The 19,560-nt window shown below is 36.2% G+C and overlaps 2 protein-coding genes across 2 annotated transcripts; one reads left to right on the top strand and one right to left on the bottom strand.

Annotated features, from left to right (window-relative positions):
* Positions 1-7,262: 7,262 nt before the first annotated feature.
* Positions 7,263-10,461, top strand: LOC112715839 (uncharacterized). The gene is made up of 6 exons (XM_025767662.2): positions 7,263-7,683; positions 7,762-7,931; positions 8,159-8,442; positions 8,840-9,077; positions 9,173-9,377; positions 9,767-10,461. Exons 1-6 carry the CDS (start codon positions 7,588-7,590, stop codon positions 9,884-9,886), a joined length of 1,113 nt encoding a protein of 370 aa, XP_025623447.1. The 5' UTR covers positions 7,263-7,587; the 3' UTR covers positions 9,887-10,461.
* A 114-nt stretch (positions 10,462-10,575) lies between these two features.
* On the bottom strand, positions 10,576-11,358 carry LOC112715840 (uncharacterized). The gene is made up of 2 exons (XM_025767663.3): positions 10,964-11,358; positions 10,576-10,882 (listed from the first exon to the last, which is right to left on the bottom strand). Exons 1-2 carry the CDS (start codon positions 11,320-11,322, stop codon positions 10,699-10,701), a joined length of 543 nt encoding a protein of 180 aa, XP_025623448.1. The 5' UTR covers positions 11,323-11,358; the 3' UTR covers positions 10,576-10,698.
* Positions 11,359-19,560: the final 8,202 nt, after the last annotated feature.

Here is a 19,560-nt window from a genome sequence, read left to right as displayed (position 1 = left end):
TCAGTTTTTCCAGTATGGATTAATTGATACAATTTTAATTTTTAATGATTTAAAAATTATTAGTGAGTTTCCTGCAGGATTCATTGATGCAGTAAAGAGATTTAAAAATATGATTGACAACGTAAATCCAAGGGATATATCCCTAAAATTTACGAATAGTCAACCTATTTTTAATGAAGAAGAAGAATGCTTGGTTCCAGCACATCAAGTAATCTTCATGTCCGTCTTTCCAGGAAATTTTCAACCAATTGATCAAGTTCAAGATTTAACAATCTACAGCCATGAAGGAAGACTAGCCAGCACACTAGCAAGGGTCTTCGAAAGAACTCAAAAGATAACAAGGGAATCTCACACAAGAATCAATTATAAAAGCAGAAATACTTTGCTTGTGTCCAGTAAAAGGAATGAAATTGAAGAAAGAGAGATGAGACTCTTAGTGGAATTTGAATAAGCATTCTACAACTTATCTAGACTCTTAGAAAAGCTCCTCGAAGGGATAAAGAGGAATCTCTGCTATTTGATAAAAGACAGAGAAGACCACAAGTGCCAACTATGTGTCTCAGAGTTATCTGAAGAAAGCAATAATGAAACGGAATCAACCCACATGATAAAGGAAGAAGACAACGCATCTGAAGGTCACATGATGAAAGAAGAAGACAGCACATCTGAAGCATCTCTCAACATTATTGCATAGTGACGTAAGCGCTTAGGTCATAGAGCACCAACAATGTAGCTGGTGCAAGATAATAAACAATGACGTAAGCAATGACGTCATAAGAAGGGTAAGGATGGGAATTGTCCATCAGACCCAACCATTATAAATAGGTTGCTTAGGCAATTGTAAAAGGCATCAGACAATAGAAAGCAAGAGGCTAAGAGTACTCATATGCTAGGAGAGCAAGAAGGAAGTTGCCAAGGCGATTCTATAGTCTGAAGAAGAATTCCCTTAGGAAAAACCAATTCTAAACTCCCCTCTGGAGTTAGTATCTACAATCTCCCCTCTGGAGATAAAAACATCTTATGTAAATATTCTAAATAAAGGAAATTTTTCTCCAGAAAGGTACGCCTTTATCCTAATCTCATAGTTATGAATTATTTAGAAAGTTTAGAATTAGCAGAAGAATCTGATTATTATAGATTATCTGCCTTACTAGATAATGAAAAACAGGTTGTTCTAAAAACAGAATTAAATCTCAAATCAAATAAAAATTTTAATAAACAAAATCTTTTAAAAGAAGTTTTTAATAGAAAAAATATAATATACTATGGAAAAATTCAACTTGAAGCCCCTATAAAGATAAAATCCGCCAATGGAGAACTTGAAATAGCTTTGATAAATGATGAAGAATTGAGTAAACAGATTGAGAAAATTAAAGATCAACAAAAAAGATCTAAAATTGGATGGATTCATATTAGTACTATACAAGTCTTAATCAAATCTACATATATGAAAGGAATTAATTCACCAATAAGCTTAGCAATCTGTGACAAAAGAATTACTGATGACCCAATAGATCAAATAATTGGAATTGTTCATGGAAACTTGGCAAACGTAAATGTTAAATTCAATGCCCATCTTGGATATGCTATACCTTTATCAACTGAAAATCTTGGAAGATCTATAAGTTTGGCTTATAAATTTCACAGAAAGAATCTAATGGAAAAAGACGATGAACCATTTTCAATTACATATGCAATAAATTATGCTTTAACAAATAGCCATCATAGTATAATATTTAAAAATAGAGAAATAATTTATGTCGATGAATTATTTCAGAAAATTGTAAAGACAGAAATACCAAAATATAAAGCTATTGAAAACCCAGTTCTTTTACTAAAAGAACCATCAGGAAAATTAGTCTCATCAAATTTTCAAATAAGAGAATCCAAAATTAATAGCCCGTTAAGTTTATCTAAGTTAAAGATCAAAGAAGAAAATTTTGAAATAAAAGAATTAACAAAAAAGGTCGAAAAATTAAATGAAACCCTAAACACTAAGTTATGACAATAAATAAAGAAAAAATATATGTAACCTATCAAGACAAGAAACAAGAGCTCTTTGAAAGAGAAAATCGGTTGAATTATTTACAGTTTTCTGAAATAAATCAAAGAGCATTTAAAGCTCTAAAAATAATCTATGACAAATTGAAAGGAGAAGTTGAAGAGTTAGAAAAATTAATAGAATCTCTAGAAAATAGTGATGAATCGATGATAGAATTTTCAGAAATTCTAAGATAAATAATGAAGTATACAAGGATTGAAAGACCAGAAAACAAAATAAAAAGAAAAAGGGCGAAAAAATTAAAAAGTAAAATAAAGGAGTATAAAAGGGAATTAAATAATCTTCAGTTCGAAATTAATGACCTTATAATAAAAAGGATAGAAATAAGAATAAATATAAACAAGTTGGAGCTAAACTTAAAAAATTTATAAATGACTGGAAAACCATATTATGACTTAAAAGAATTAAAGCTGTTGAAAGAAAAAATGGAGAATGAAGTTGAAAAATTAAAAAGATATTTAGAAACAACAGAAAGTGTAGAAATAAAAGAGGTTTTTGAGGATTTGAAAAATTATATTAAAGAAAAAGACAAACAGATAAAAGATTTTATATACAACAATTCATGAAAAAAGAATATTATAAACTAAAACAAGATTGAAAAACTATAAAAATGAAATCAGAATTAGTAATAGTAGAAATGGTCAATACTTTTTATGAAATTGTAAACTATAAAGTACCACCAACAAAATCTATACAAATTATAAACTTATTCGAAGCAAAATATGAAGAGTTAATAGAAATTTTGAAAATAGAAATTTTGAAAAAGAAATTACATCTAAAAATTGGTATCAGAGCCAAGTTAACGATTAAGGGTAACACTTTTTCTATAAGTAACACTTTTAGTGACACGCTTTTAAATCAATAAAAGACAACAATCTGTAAATCTGTACAAAAATACATCTGTACAGTAGATGGACTCTTTCTAAAAGTATATGTTTGATAATTTAAGATTAATTTTTACGATTTACTCCGATCGAAAATGAATATAAAGCAAATGAAAATTGAAATGAAAGCAGCGTGTCATGGTAAATTTTTAGAAGGTTAGATTTAACAGTGTTTGTATAGTTTTCTGGAGTGTTTGAGAATAATCTAGATGGTTTCGGAACGTTCTAGAATGTCCTAGAAGGTTCCAGAATACTCTAGAAGGTTCTAGAAGACTCTGGAAGGTCATAGAGTATTCTAGAAGAGTATAGATGTGTATAGAAGTATAAAGAGTGGTATGGAACAATCTAGAAGTATTTAGAAAGTAATAGTAGGATAGATATTTATAAAGAAGGTTCTAGATGATTAATCTAGACCATTGATTAGATTTAATCCTAACCATCCATTGAGGAGGTGGATGGCTATAAATAGGAGGTAAGAGTTAGTGTGGGTGTGTGTGAATCATTTGTAACAAACACTTGAGCAATAAAGTGTTCTTTCCACCAAAGCTTCCTTTCTCTTGTGTTCTCTCGTGTTCTTAGCTTTCTTGCTAAGTATTGAGGGTTAGGCTGACTTGGTCTTAGCTCAAGAGGTTGAGTAAGTCCGAGTGCCGGCACAGTAGCGTTGGAGTGTGTCCAAGGCCGTGACAACTTGGTATCAGAGCAAGGTTCGAGAAGAAGCACAAGTGGTTTGTGGGTATGGCTTCAAATATCACCATGGAGCATGTTGAGTCACAAATGGGAAGGGATACTATTCCTTCTCAATGGGGAGGCAAGAAGGTACGTTCTTCAAGTGAGCCTAGAGGTAAGGACTCTAACTTCCTAGAAGAGAGAGTTTCTATGTTGGAGAATGTTCTATCCTCTATGGATGAGTTCCAAAGGATAGAACATGATAAGGAGACCCTCGAGGCTCACGTGTTAGGAGAACTAGATGCTTTCAAAGAAAGCATGCTCCAAATTGAAGAGAAGCTTGAGAATTCCTTAAAGCTATTTGAGGAAGTTCAAATTTGGTTCGAGGAGGCGAAATCTCGACCAACCATTATAAGGGAGACGACAAAAATTGATCTCCCCAAGCCAAAGGAGTTCAAGGGCGTAAGGGACGCTCGCGAGGTGGAGAACTTCCTATGGCAAATGGAGAGGTACTTCGAAGGCCAAGGGGTGGTCGAAGAAGCAATAAAGGTACGCACTGCAGCTCTCTACCTTTCTGATAATGCTACTTTGTGGTGGAGGAGAAAGTGCGTAGATATGGAGAAGGGTACTTGCAACATAACCACATGGAAAGATTTCAAAAGGAAGTTGAAAAGACAATTCTTCCCTGAAAATGTAGTTTATGAAGCAAGGAAGAAGTTGAGGGAGTTGAAGCACAAGAGTACAATTAGTGACTACGTAAAGGAGTTCACTACTCTCACGCTTCAAATCCCCAACTTAGCATCAGAGGATGCATTGTTCTTCTTCATTGATGGACTCCAACCTTGGGCAAAGCAAAAACTACAAAGAAGGAATGTTAAGGATGTCGATGAGGCCATCGTGGTGGCCGAATCACTCACTGAGTATCATAGGGGAGACTCTAAACCCAAGTCTTCCTCCAAGCCTAGTTCTGCTAAAGGTGGGGGAGACAAGGGGAAGAGTTTCTCAATCAAGAAGGAAGGAAAATACTCTTCAAAGAAAGAGTACGAAGAAAAGAAGAAGGCTTTCGTGCCCAAAGGAGGATGCTTCGTGTGCAAGGGACCACACCAAATGAAGGATTGTCCCAAGTTAGGGACTTTGGCATCTATCGCTGAGGAACGAGAAGCTCAAACTCAAGTAACTGAGTGTGTTGGATCTATCCAACACATAAATGCTGTGAAGACCAAAGAGGCAAGCACTGCAGAAAAGAAAGGCTTGATGTATGTCAAAGCCTTTATCAATGAAAAACCCGTCATGGCTATGATCGACACTGGTGCTACACACAACTTCACCACGCCTGATGAAGCAAAGAGGCTTGGGTTGAAGATCACCAAAAAGAATGGTTGGTTCAAACCCGTGAACACCAAGGGTGAACCCCTTAAGGGAGTAGCAAAAGGGGTTGAGATGACTCTTGGTTCTTGGAAGGGCCTTGTGGATTTCTCAGTAGCACCCATGGACGATTTTAAAATAGTCATCGGACTCGATTTGCAAAGGAAAGCAAATATAATACCTATGCCATACTACGACGTAGTATGCGTCATGGAGAAAGGGTCTCCATGCATGGTCCCTACTATCTCAAAAGTTGGAGAAATCCCGATGCTCTCGACCATGCAACTCAAGAAAGATTTCAAGAAAGGGAAGATGATGTCTTTGCTACAAGAGGAGTCAACGTCTAAAGGAGAAGTTGTTCCCCCTAAAATCAAGGAAGTCCCTGAAAAAAATAAGGATGTGATGCCTCCCGAGTTGCCAAAACAACTACCACCTGGGAGGAAGGTGGACCAAAAGATTGAATACAAGTCAGGCAAGACTAATGTGGTAGAAGATGCGCTGAGTCGCAAAGCTGAGTTGGCGGCCATTTCTATGGTTGAAGGAGAAATTGTGCATACCATCAAGGAAGGGTTGCATCACGATCCATTAACAAAGAGGTTGGTGGAGTTGACTAGAGAAGGTAAGACCAAAAGATTTTGGTTAGAAAACGACCTTCTCTATATAAAAGGGAGAAGACTATACATTCCTAAGTGGAAAAATCTGAGAAGGAAGTTGGTAAGAGAATGCCATGACACCAAGTGGGCTGGTCACCAAGGTCAGTGAAGGACCTTAGCACTCATTGAATCTTCTTATTATTGGCCTCAAATGAGAGATGAAGTGGAGAGCTATGTGAAGACTTGTCTTGTGTGCCAACAAGATAAGATTGAAAACAAGACACCAAGCGGGTTGTCGGAACTTCTGCCTCCATCAGAGCGACCGTGGGAAAGTGTATCTCTAGATTTCATCTCTGCCTTACCGAAGTACGAGGGGTTTGGATCTATTCTTGTGGTAGTTGATCGATTTTCGAAGTATGCTACCTTTATACCCGCCCCTACTGACTACACTGCAGAGGAGGCAGCACGACTATTCTTCAAGAATGTGGTGAAATATTGGGGATTGCCTAAGAGCATCATTAGTGATCGAGATCCACGCTTCACAGGACGACTATGGACAGAGCTGTTCAAACTCCTTGGGTCGGAGCTTCATTTTTCAACAAGCTTCCATCCTCAAACCGATGGGCAGACTGAGAGAGTGAATGCCTTACTCGAGTGTTACTTGAGGCATTTTGTAAGCGCTAATCAGAAAGATTGGACAAAACTCCTCGACATTGCTCAGTTCTCATATAATTTGCAAAGGAGTGAGTCTACAGGGAAGAACCCTGGAGCTTATCATATGATTAAGTCTTGGGAAGAACAAGCAGATGTCACTCGTTCTTACCTTGACAAAGCTGCAAAGAGGATAAAGAAATGGGCTGATAAGAAGAGGAAGCATGCAAGCTATCAAGTGGGAGACAAGGTAATGATTAAACTTCTTCCACAACAATTCAAAGCCTTTCGCAAGGTTCATAAGGGCTTAATTCACAAATACGAAGGGCCATTTGAGATCATTGGACGTGTTGGGGAGGTTGCTTACAAAGTACAACTCCCTCCCTCTATGAAGATCCACCCGGTCTTCCATGTGAGTATGCTTAAACCATATCATGAAGACCAAGATGAACCGAGTAGAGGTGACTCGAGTCGTGCTCCGCCTGTGGTGATTAGATCCTTTGATAAAGAAATCGAAGATATCTTAGCTAATCGCGTCGTGCGACGAAGAGGAGTACCACCAAGTATCCAATACTTGATCAAGTGGAAAGGACTTCCGATAACTGAAGCTAGTTGGGAAGCTCGTGAAGATCTGTGGCAATTCCAAGAACACCTAGAACGCTATCATGAACAGAACGCGACGAGGACGTCTGCGCATTAGGTGGGGGAGAATGTCACGGTAAATTTTTAGAAGGTTAGATTTAACAGTGTTTGTATAGTTTTCTGGAGTGTTTGAGAATACTCTAGATGGTTTCGAAACGTTCTAGAATGTCCTAGAAGGTTCCAGAATACTCTAGAAGGTTCTAGAAGACTCTGGAAGGTCATAGAGTATTCTAGAAGAGTATAGATGTATATAGAAGTATAAAGAGTGGTATGAAAGTAGTAGTAGGATAGATATTTATAAAGAAGGTTCTAGATGATTAATCTAGACCATTGATTAGATTTAATCCTAACCATCCATTGAGGAGGTGGATGGCTATAAATAGGAGGTAAGAATTAGTGTGGGTGTGTGTGAATCATTTGTAACAAACACTTGAGCAATAAAGTGTTCTTTCCACCAAAGCTTCCTTTCTCTTGTATTCTCTTGTGTTCTTAGCTTTCTTGTTAAGTATTGAGGGTTAGGCTGACTTGGTCTTAGCTCAAGAGGTTGAGTAAGTCCGAGTGCCGGCACGGTAGCGTTGGAGTGTGTCCAAGGCCGTGACAAGCGGCAGCAAATTGTATGAGATTGTGAGTGTTACGTCGTCGTTTTAGTCGTTTTAGGTGGAAGCAAACCCAAAACCCTATTATGAGATGAGCAGGGAGTCCAGGGACAAGTGACAATTGAAGAATGGCGAAAGTGACGATGCTGGGAATGCCTGGGCCATGGGCTCACAACAATCGTGAACCTGCCGATCCTTACACCACCAAAGTTGGAGGTCTCCCTGTATGTGTAACAAACCTTTCTCATTCAATTTTAGTTTCAGTTATAGTTGCTTGATTCGCTTCCTCTATCATTAAACAGGATTGGCCCCTTCCCAACCACGCAGTAGACGCTAACTTGCTTCACTGCGGCAACTGCGGCACTAAACTGTGCCTTATCGCACAAGTCTATGCTCCCCTTTCAAAACCAAATCGCAGCCTTCAACAACGCCTTCTTTTCCTTTTCGGTTGCCTTACTCCCAAATGCCACAGGTTCCTCCCTTTCTCTCTTTCTGTTCTTATTTTCCTTCGAATGAGCCAACTTTAGGGTTTAGGTTTATAGGTTAGAATTTAAGATTAAGAGTTAATGATTTAGGGCAAAAGAATTTAAGGTAAACAAAATAATTTTAAAAAATTGGCTGATGTTGGCCGAAAAAAGTTGGTTCCCTGGCATTACTCCTCTTGTTATTACGCTTTACTTGAGTTGTGGTCTTTGGCAGCTGGCGAGTTCTTCGACTTCAGAATATTCACGATGCAGAGGACAATTCTCTGCTAGCTGATGTACCGGATGAACCATCTGCTGCTGCTGCTTTGTCGAATGATGATGACAGTGAAGACGAAGTGGATGTCCAAGAACTGGGGAAGGCACTCTTTGCAGCTACCACTTTTGCTACTCCCAGTAACCTTAAAACCAAGAAGAAGAAGAAGAAGAATAAGAAGAAAACACCCGGAAGCCAAAATCACAAGCCTCCAGCAGCTGTCCCCCTTGATGCTGATACGCCAGGTAATAAAAAACAAAAATCATCTTTCATGCGTGTAACTGATAAGTGCCCTGTCCTTGTGTCAAGGATTGAACAGAAAAGTTTTGCAAGTTTCCAATTTGTTCAATGGATTGAAAACTTCAAAAGTTTTTACTGTGATCAAAACTTGCTCCTTTCTATAGCATGTAAAAATTACTATTTGAACCAAATGATGTGATGCCTTGTTTGATCCTCTCTTGCTTATATTGTGTGAATCAAACCCGCAGCATGAAAATACAAATGTGGGAAAGTCTTTTGTTTGGGCTAAAACAATGGTCACCCTGTTGGTTGAATTACCACGCCTGATACTCTTATGACCTCAAGCCTACTAAATTTCGTGTTGAAATAGTTATAATTGTTTGGTGTGTTGGTTATTTGCAGTGATGCCTTGCTTTTATATATACACACAGGAAGAACCACCTTCAAAAGATCTTAATTCTGTGTGTTCTAGCTATTCATCTCTTTCTATTAAGGAGAATGGAAATGATGCTGAGTATCATTCACAAACAGAAGAAACTTGGGACAAGGAACAATATGAATATGATAAAGCTCTGACTGCTGATAGGACATACCTCAAGTTCAAGAAACGACTGGATTCTTATCCTGAACAGTGTTTCAGGTATGTTTATAGTGGAGGAAAGAGTTGAATTGCACTTGCCTCGTGCTTGTCATATAATTTGGTTTCATGCTTACTATTCTTCTGTAACCGTATAGATACTCATATGGTGGGAAGCCACTTTTAGCTGCAGCTGCGGAAATAGACCCTGGTAGTTGTGGGCACTGTGGCAGACCGAGGCAATTTGAGATGCAGCTTATGCCTCCATTACTATATTTCCTTCAGGAAACACTTGAGGGTGAGCAAAGACAGATGATTGAAAACTGGGAATGGATGACCCTTATTGCTTTTACTTGTTCTGAGGTTGGTATTCTGCCCTTGCCACTTGATCTATATGACACATTTTCTGTGTCCCTTTTAGTTTGACAATATAGAAATGGCTCAATGGTGATCCATACATACTTTCTATTGTAAAATGCACTCGTTCTCCTGAACTTGTGCTTGTCGATGCTAGTTACCACTTCATGTTAGCCGTACTTGCTTTACTTCTTCCTTTAAATATCCATATTTTCCAGTCTCCATTAGCATCTCCTCGTTGTGTGTCAATTAATGTGATTATACATATGTTACTCATTGGTATGCCTTCTGTATCTCTCAAGTGTCTTTACAGAATTTCTTGTCCATTGAACTTATCATTCTGTGCCTGTAATGTAATAGCATTTTTATCTTCCTTATCTTTTTTATATTCTCAGAGTTGCCATGAGCAGATCGAGCAAGCAAATCTGGATAGCAAGGGCTGGATTGTAGTGGAGGAGATAGTTGTGGCTCAATATGAGGAATCCTTGCCCGTTCAGCATGGATATTTCTCATGATCAATAGAATTCCAGAAAAAAGCACATTAATTTTCACACAACAGAAGCAACCAGGGAAACTTGATTATGCCAAGTACAAAGATGAAGTTATTGTGCAAGTTATAGATTAATCAGATAAATGGAGTTTTGTTTTGGAATTGACTTCCATATTCAAGATATTGCATGAGTTGAGCTCCTGTACTTGGATGCTGGATCCTACACCTTCCTAGATTTATTACTAATTTTGAAGCAGGTTTCACTCAGCCTTGGAATTTTTAAACCGCATAACAGAATTCGTGTTCAGTTGTGCTACTGGATGTTCTAGCACTCATTAGTTATCGTGCCATTATGAATGTCTCAATTTAAATTATTGGTGCCAGAAGTTGTAGGTGAATCCAGCGGCATTTGGTAATGGTTACTGTTTCTTGTGAGTTGTGATGCACCTTTGTAATATGTATATACTTTGTGGTACATAGATCATAGAAGAGCTACCCTTATATACCATTTTAGTATACTTTCATGAATAATTGTTTAATTAATTTTTGTTCTGGTCATGAAATTCATATTTTATATATCTATGTATTAATTTTCCTTCATCATGACGGAATCCCTACCATAAAACGGAATTCTCTGGCATTTTGCTTGTTCTTGAAAAAAAACCGATGATTCTTGTGATACACAGATACGTATTGGGAGCAAAGGATGAATTGTTGGGGAAACAAAATTTCACAATAAATTTGTGTATACAATTATGGAGTGTGCTTCAGCCTTCAGAAGACTAATAATTTTGATTAAATTCAAAATTAAATGCAGAAATAATTCCAAGATTTTAATCAAAGTTCTGCATCAGAGTCTTTTTCTCCAGTGTTGTGAACAGCTTCTTTGGCAACATTTGCAGCAGATTTGGCAGATTCAACAACTGTCTCTTTGCTCTTCTCCAAATTCTTGGTGATTGCATCGTTAATGGTTCCTTTGACACCACCAGTGCTAAGTTCAGTTTCTGTCTCACCCACACCCCTGAAATCAAGAAACAATACTCATAAAAAATTAAACATTCAATCAAATTGAAAAGGGTGTTTTAAGGATCTTTAAACTCACTCCAAACTCGAAGGGGAAAATTGCTTTCGCATTTCATGGATGACGGTTTTGATCTTCTCCCATGAAGTTTCTTGCGATGTTTTTAGCAGAGAAATTGTATCAGTGAGTATCTTTGAAAGAGATGATGGATTTTCTTGTGGTTGATTTTGAACATCATCCTTTGCATTCACCTGAAGAATGAGAAGGGCGCTAAAGAAAAGAAAAAAAAGGGTCGTTACTCTGAGATTTTCCATCTTAAGAGGGTACAAAGGAAGGCTTGATCTTGTAGCTAGTTGCTTGCTATTTCTCATGTATTCCCTGCTTTCAATCATCAACATGTTATAGTTACGTGGAGTTACCATCTTGCATTTAGGGGCCATAATTGAATATTTCAAACATGATTATTATTTACAATAAAGCTAGCTTAACAATAATATACGAATTTATTTCAATCATTTATGGGTTTATTAATGTCAAACAAATAGGTAATTGATTTTTTTTAAATGTACCCTTCAGACTTATTCATACTTAAGCTTTATGAATTTTTAATAATTACATATGATTTAAAATTTGATGTTGGCTCAATATTAAAAAAATCTTATATGAAAAAAATCCATTCTATGTTACTCATCATGTAAAAAATTACGTGTCTGTACAAATTTTATGCTCAATAAAATATTTTTGTATATATGATAATATTAGAGTAAACATATATATGATTGGAGTTTTAAAGTAATCATTTGGTTTCTTACAAACTCCTATTACTTTAGAAATTTTTAAGACGAATTGCTCCCTTAATAACAATAAGAAGGAAGGCCAATTTGTCTTGGTCATATAATTATATTTTCAAATGACCTAATTGTCTTATCCAAGGTTCTGAAATTGATTTGAATCGATCAGTTAGACATATCGAATCGAAAACTGGTAAAAAACTAAGGTATAATTGTCTTTTTTAAAAATTGTCTTTGGATTGCTGAACCAGCTAGAAATTACTCCATCAAACCGAACTAAGATCTAACACATTTGAGAGTAAATAAAAGGTAACCTTAATCTTCTGAGTTCAACAGTCACTAGTCACTACTCAGCAGCAACATCTCCTTTCTCTTGAGCTCCTCCCTAACTCCCTCAGCAAAAGAAAAATCCATCACTTGCTCCGTCCAGCCACGGCCGTGTCACCGTCTCCATTGAAACTGCTCAAAACCGTCGTCCCCATTACGGTTATCTCGGCCACTACTCGAAACCACCGTCCCCACTGCAACTCATCTCACATCGTTCTTCTGTCGCGCAGTCGATGTTCCGCCACGCTGGCTCTGTTCCATCGGCTCCAGCCTTTTGGTTGCTGTAACTTCGTTACGCTCCACCCTTCTCTGCTCCTAGTTCTGCTGTGCACCACCCTCACCAGCTCCAGTTCTGCGGCGGTCCGGACCACCTCTTCTCCAGTTCTGCTGCGCCCAGCCTTCTATCGTGCTCCCTCATCTTTGTGCTCTAGAAGGTATTTTTTACTGTAATTGTTGTAGGATTATTAATCTGTGATTTTTCTTCTTCAATTATTGTTGTCATTACTATGGTTTAGGATTGTTGATGATGTTCTTGATTCTATTATGTTGGTGTTGTTATTCTGTTGTCTTTAATTTCTTTTTCAATTTTTACAATGATTTCTTTGATTCTGTTATGTTGTTGTTAGTTTTCTTTAACATCCTTGAGATTATTAGGTTGATGTATTCCTGTTACTGGCTATGCTGTTGACATTGCCCTCGTCGAGTTTTTGCCCATTCATGAGCTCTTCTCGTTTGTTCTTGGCACTGCTCTTGGATCTTGATCGTCATGAGGTTCTTGATTCTTTTCCTATTCTATTGTTTTTTTTTTCTTTGGGGAAGATTTGATAAGAAAAATACGAATGAATATGAAAGACGAAATAAGAGAGACACCAGAAATATAAAAAGAGAGATAAGAGTTTTTCTACTAGATATCTAAGAAATTTGTTCTTAACAACCTTTGTTATTAGAAGGACTTTTTCTACTAAACTTTTAAAGAATATGTTTTTGACAACTTAGGTCAAAGAGCTTAATCGAAAGAACTAACACTAAAGAACTATCTTAGGTTGGATCTTTCAAATTTCTTCATGCAACAAGTAAGCAAATTACTCACCTTACTTGATCACACAGAAAAACGTACATAAAGTAATTACGAAAATTTATTCATCAAAAAATGTATAAATTGTCTCATAAAAAGTGTATAAATAGACCCTTAACAGATTAACTTAAAAGCGGGTTAAATCTTCGTAGATATGACTCTAAAATTAAAATATATAATACTAATTTAAATTAAAACATCTCAAAAAATATGATAACTAATCTGAATCATATTTGATCTTGTTGAATTAGATCATATTAATTTAAATTTAAAATTCCTAAAAATACTACTAACCAAATCAAAACTAAATCAAATCTTGTAACAAATCGTAACAACAAAACAAACTAGACCTAATAAATTCGAATTTAAATATTAATTTTGTGACTTCCACTAAACTTGAAATGTATTAGTGCACTTTTTGTTATCCTAACTTAGTCCAATGGACTTATGAGTAGCCGCCATTTCAGCATCGCTACTATTTTTTAGACAAACTCTTGGTCTTCTTGATGTTTAAGATTGGCATGGTATAATTCTTCCAGTGTTCAGATCTTTGAACATGACAATATTACCATTTTGTTCTTTAGCTTTCAAATGTCAAAAATACCCTCTTGAGCACATATCATTTTCTCCCTTTTCAAAAAAATTCTTCTTCGAATATGCATATATATCAAAATGAGAAAAATTAGATACACTAAATACAATTGGATCATAATATCTACAAAGAACATTATTTTTGTTGGAATTGTCCTTAATAATCTCCAACACTTGGAATGGACCATCTTCTCTAACAACAAGTGCTATTTTTCTCTAAATAAGAAGTTCTTCTTCCCTCCAAGAAATCCAAACCCAATCTTCGAGTTTAAATACCATAGTTTGATGACTCTTCTTTATTCATTGAATAGTGACTTTATCCCTCATGTGTCCAAGTTCAATCTTATCAACCTTATTTTCACCATCTAAAGTAACATTATTATTATTCAAGGAAAAAAATAATAATTCAAAAATAGTCAAAGACTTAAAGACATTCAGAGATTTACAAGGATAACAACCAACAGAGTTATAAATATTAGAGTTATAAGAAAGTTCAATGTCTCGCACAGAATATCCAAAACACTCTTAACATGCAAGATATACTCATCCAAACAACTAGCATAAGTTAGCACAAACTCTTCGAAAACAACTCAGCAATATGTGTGAAATCTTTAATATTTTGACTTGCAATTAGAAATATCACCACAAGAAATCTATCTACAGAAAAAATAATGATATATTTACATTTTCTAACTCTAAGAAGATCAAGTAGAAAATTCATAGGAATATCAATTCATATATGAGTAGGAATAAGTAAAGGAATGCACAACATATTCAAAAAAAAAAAATTAAGATTCAATTTTATTATATGCAATAAAATCAGAATAAATTTCATCAACACTCTTATGTCTATGAGACCAACAAAAATATATAAATAACATATATGTGATTCTTTTTATTCCATGACAAACTGATTTCTATCGGTAAAGAAATTCACAAATATAATCGCGTTGTAAGTATAGTTTCTAAACCAACAGAAAATTCTTTCGTACAAAAGTTTTGGTTGTCACTTAAGCAAACCCAAAAAAATAAATAACTGAAGTATTCAAACCTCAAGTCGTCTTCTCAAGGAATTGCAGGGAAGTATGATTTATTATTGGTTATGAAAAAAGTATCTTTTTGGGGTTTTTAAATAGGTTGAACAAGAAAAGTAAATTGCAAGAAATTAAATTAATAACTAATAAAATCTCTTGGCAATGTATGAGAAATTGAAGTCCTATCCTAGTTAACCTTATCAGGTGTGATGAGAATTGGACTCTGCTCCCACTTTAGTTAGCCCTTACTAAATAAAGGAAAGTCAAGCGAACTAGTTAATTTGATCCTCAAGTCCTAGACAACTCCTATGGAAAGACTAGAGTTATTGGAGTACAAATTAATAAGCAAAGAATTCCAATTTCAATCAACAGCTGAGTTTGATAACTCAAGTGTTACTAATTACTCCACTAAAGCTAAGAGTGTAAAAAGCTAAATTAAAATCATAAATATGAAATACCTCAAATTGAATTAATAAAGATATCAAATATAACATGGAGAAGTTTATAAGCCAATTTGGCAACATAAATTATTAATAAATAAAAGCATTAAAGTATCTAAAAGTAGAAGAGAAGTCAAAATAAAGGAATATTGAACCTGGTATGAAGAAACAATCCTAATGACTAAAAGAAATCCTAATCCTAAAACCTAAGAGAGAGGAGAGAACCTCTCTCTAAAAACTACATCTAAAAACCCAAAATTGTGAATTTCTGAATTCCCTTGAGTCTCTGCATGTTTTCTGGCTTTATTCTGTGCTTCTGGGCTAAAAATTGGGTCAAAACGCGGCCCAAAATCGTCCCTAGTGTTTCCTGAATTTTCTGTAGATCGCGTCAGTCACGCGTACGCGTCAGTCACGTGTACGCGTCGTTTGACGACTTTCCTCTCCAGGCGTGCGCGTCAGGCACGCGCTCGCGTCGTTTGTGCGAACTCCAATCCACACGTACATGTCATGCATGCGTACGCGTCGTTGTGATTTTATCCAAATCGCGCAGATGCGTGAGCCATGCGTGCGCGTCGCTGTTCGCTGCTTGTCTCCTTTATTTCTTGTGCTCCTTCCCTTTTTACAAGCTTCCTCTCCATTCTCTAAGCCATTCATACCCTATGAAGCCTGAAACACTTAACACACGGATCACGGCATCGAATGGTATAAAGGAGAATTAAAATACTTAATTAAAAGATCTCCAGGAAGCAAGTTTTCAATCATAGAACTAAACTAGGAAGGAATTGTAAAATCATGCAAATCATATGAATAAGTGGGCAAGAATTTGATAAAAATCACTCAATTAAACATAATATAAACCATAAAATAGTGGTTTATCAACCTCCCCACACTTAAATATTAGCATATCCTCATGCTTAGCTTAAGGAGATAAAATAAATGAGTAGGAAAAGCAAGACTCATGCAATGCAACCTATGAATGTGAATGCAACTACATGCTAAAATGATTCTACCTACTTGGTGAAAAAGTAAATAAATATTTCAAGAACAAATATGAACTGGATTTCACTAATTCAAATCACAAAATAAAGTACAAATAACTTGCATGAAAAAAATAGCTCATGAAAGCAGGGAACAAGGAATCGAGCATCGAACCCTCACTGGAAGTGTATACACTCTAATCACTCATATGTTTAAGGTTTGATTCTCTCAATTCTCTACTAACCTTGCTTTCTAATGCTTGCTCTTTTTCTACCAATCAACAAAAGTTTAATGCACAAATACACAAATCAAGAGGTCTTTTAAGGGTTGTAATGGGGTTAGGGTCAAGGTAGGATTGTTTTTAGTTAAGTGGACAAAAATCTGAATCCTTAATTAACTTAAACTTTTCACCTAACTTAGGACAATCCATGTAATCATAATATAAAGTCTAACTATCCATTAACCATGTTTTCCACATATTCATGCATCCGAGTTTGAGTACAACTCATATGCATTGCTTTCACCATTTACTTTGGGGCATTTTGTCCCATTTTTATTATTTGCTCTTTTTTTCTCCTTTTTTTATTTTTTTTTTATTTTTTTCTAATTTTCTCAATGCATATGATTAAATTATTGAATGCATGAACATGTCCTAAATATTTCTTTCACATTTTCATAAAGATATACAACACCCAATTCTTAAACCAAACGTTTCCAAACCCACTTTTTCCCACACTTAATTCGTGAGCACTCTCACTAGTCTAAGCTAACCAAGGATTCAAATTAGGGACATTATTGTTTTTCGCTTAGAGTTAATGATGTGCTAAAATAAAGAACAAAGGGGTAAAATAGGCTCAACTTTGGTTTGCAAAGGATAATGAAAGGTAAGGCCATATGGGTATGTAAGCTCAGTGAAACAAGGCCTCAATCATGTAAGTGTATGCATACATCAAATAATGGATATATAGAATTAAGCAAAACAAAGATCACAATTTTAGAGAGAAAAACACACAAAAAATAAAATATTGGTTGATAAAATGCAACCAATCAAGTAGGCTCAAAATCTCACAGGTTTTATGTGTTCGAGCTCTAAACCATGTTCCAAAATAATATTTCTTCAAACAAGTTCAATAAAAATTTTTATTCAAATTAGTGAAATGCTATAAAATTTTTCTTGAAAAAGAAAATGTTACTTCAACCAAGAGGTAAAATATGCACAAAATCAAGAAAATATACAATCAAACATGCAAATGCAACAACTAATTTAACAAAGAAAATTTAAACATTGGTGTTGAGACAGGAAGGTACTAACCCACTCCCCACACTTAAAGATTGCACTGTCCTCGGTGCATGCTGAGATGTATAGGTGGATGGGTGGCTCCAACTGACGCTTGTAGATGGAGGTGCCTTAGCTGGAGGTCTCTTGGTTCCTTTCTGTGCCGGTGTCTTGTCAGTGGCCTTCTCTTTTCCTTTCTGGGTACCCATGTCTAAAGAAGAAAGAAAAGGAAGAATATTAAATATAGAGAACGAAAGAACCGGGAGAAAGAGATTCCAAGTGATAATGAATTCCAAAGAGAGAATAATAGCTTTAAATACATGGTAGCTACATCATGTAGGTAAGATAACAATTAGGAGCAAAAAGGCAATTCATAATAATGAGATGCAGGAGTATTTATGGCATGCAGAAATAGGCATGAGAAGCATAGCTCAAGCATCAAGTATTAAATGTGCCAATTGAAAGAGCATGTGTAATGATGACAATTGTGAATGATAATCCTAAATACATGTGGCATCCAAGTGTTGTGAAAAAGAGGCATGAAAGTAGATGAGTAAAACAAAATATGATTCAAAATGTCATATGGGCTTTTTCACAAACACTTGGTGTGCAATGTGAAAATAGGAATGAAAATAATATAATCCAAATGTATATGAGTGCCAAAATTAAGTGCAATTGTCAAATCACTCCTCAGAAAAATCCACAAGCTCAAGTATAGTAAGGTATGACCAAAATAGAATTCTAACACCAACATAAGAATGCATGAAAATAAAAGAAGAAAAGAAACCAAAATAGTGAAACCATAAATAAATGTAGCAAATTAAAAGGATAAAAGAGTAGAGGGGGAGAAGAAAAGAAAGAAAGAAGAATGAAAGAAGTATGAATGAAAAAGAATTAGGATTGGGGGAAAGATAATCAGGCGCTGAGATGGTTCAATCATGCGTCGCATGCAACGCGTACGCGTACAGCACGCGTACGCGTGGATCGCATAAAGTTCAAGTGACGCGTACGTGTCGAGGATGTGTACGCGTGGATGGCCATTGTGGAAAAGTGACGCGCACGCGTCAGGGAGGCGTACGCGTGATGGGGCTTGTGCTCCCAGCACAGTTCTAGCCCCACACCAACACAATTTTCTGGCCAAACATCATTTACGCCGATTTTACATAGGCACACGTACGCGTCAATGGTGTGTACGCGTGGTTTGAATTTTTCGCAGGGTACGCGTACGCGTGAGGTACGCGAATGCTTGGTATGGTTTGTGCACCACGCACCACTCCCGCGCGTCTCTCACGTAACTTTCTGTTCAATGGCGCATAGACACATGACGCGTGCGCATCGTAGACGCTTGCGCGTCGATCGCCCTTTTTTTTAATATGCAGTATGCAGAATGCAAAATACAGATGCTGATGCAGACATTATGGATGAACACTAAGAAAAATAGAATGAAATAAAACTAAGAATAAAACAAAACAAAATAAAACTAAACTGAAAAAGAACGATCATACCATGGTGGGTCGTCTCTCACCTAGCACTTTTAGTTAAAGTCCTTAAGTTGGACATTTGGTGAGCTCCTTGTCATGGCGGCTTGTGCTTGAACTCGTCTTGAAACTTTCACCAATACTTGGACTTCCAATAAGCTCTATCAATACCACGTAAATTCCTCAAGCTTTGATGGAGTTTTTTACAAGCTTTGAGCTCCCAAAATTGATCCTCATATATTTTCGAATCCCAAATCTTGTTTCTACACTCGTCTTCAAGTTGATTATCATGATTCCATTCGGGTGGTTCAGCTTTAGAATTCTCACGTAAGCACCCAAACATCTTCCTAGACCCATTCAATTGAGTTCTACACCAACTTTTGCATTTAAACTTTGAGCTTTCAACCATAATGAACCTAGGATTGTGTTGCCCACCACTAACCATCTTCCTCTTACTTTTAATGCCACAAAGAGTTCTAAGTTGACCATCCGTCTCCAGTAGCCCATATTCAAGTGGGAAGGTAAAGGTCAAGGATAAGAATTTTACCCACTTGAACGTTGTGTTGGACGGTAATGGCCTTGGGAGAGGTATTTCTAATGAATTTGCAAGCTCTACTCCCTTGTGCTCTTCTCTGATAACTTTCACCTCTTTGCAAGCTTCTTCAATTTCAACCTCTTCCTCTTGGTA

Source organism: Arachis hypogaea, chromosome 10 (genome assembly GCF_003086295.3).
Source record: "Arachis hypogaea cultivar Tifrunner chromosome 10, arahy.Tifrunner.gnm2.J5K5, whole genome shotgun sequence".
Lineage (NCBI taxonomy): Eukaryota > Viridiplantae > Streptophyta > Magnoliopsida > Fabales > Fabaceae > Arachis > Arachis hypogaea.
The sequence above is the reverse complement of the archived record's forward strand: the minus strand, read 5'-3'. Positions and strand labels throughout refer to the sequence as shown.

Coding starts and splice junctions, on each gene's coding strand:
- LOC112715839 (XM_025767662.2), top strand. CDS start 7,588: ATGGCGAAAGTGACGATGCTGGGAATGCCTGGGCCATGGGCTCACAAC. Junction 7,932..8,158: donor CTTACTCCCAAATGCCACAG/GTTCCTCCCTTT, acceptor GGTCTTTGGCAG/CTGGCGAGTTCTTCGACTTC. Junction 9,078..9,172: donor TATCCTGAACAGTGTTTCAG/GTATGTTTATAG, acceptor GTAACCGTATAG/ATACTCATATGGTGGGAAGC.
- LOC112715840 (XM_025767663.3), bottom strand. CDS start 11,322: ATGGCCCCTAAATGCAAGATGGTAACTCCACGTAACTATAACATGTTG. Junction 10,883..10,963: donor TTTTCCCCTTCGAGTTTGGA/GTGAGTTTAAAG, acceptor TCTTGATTTCAG/GGGTGTGGGTGAGACAGAAA.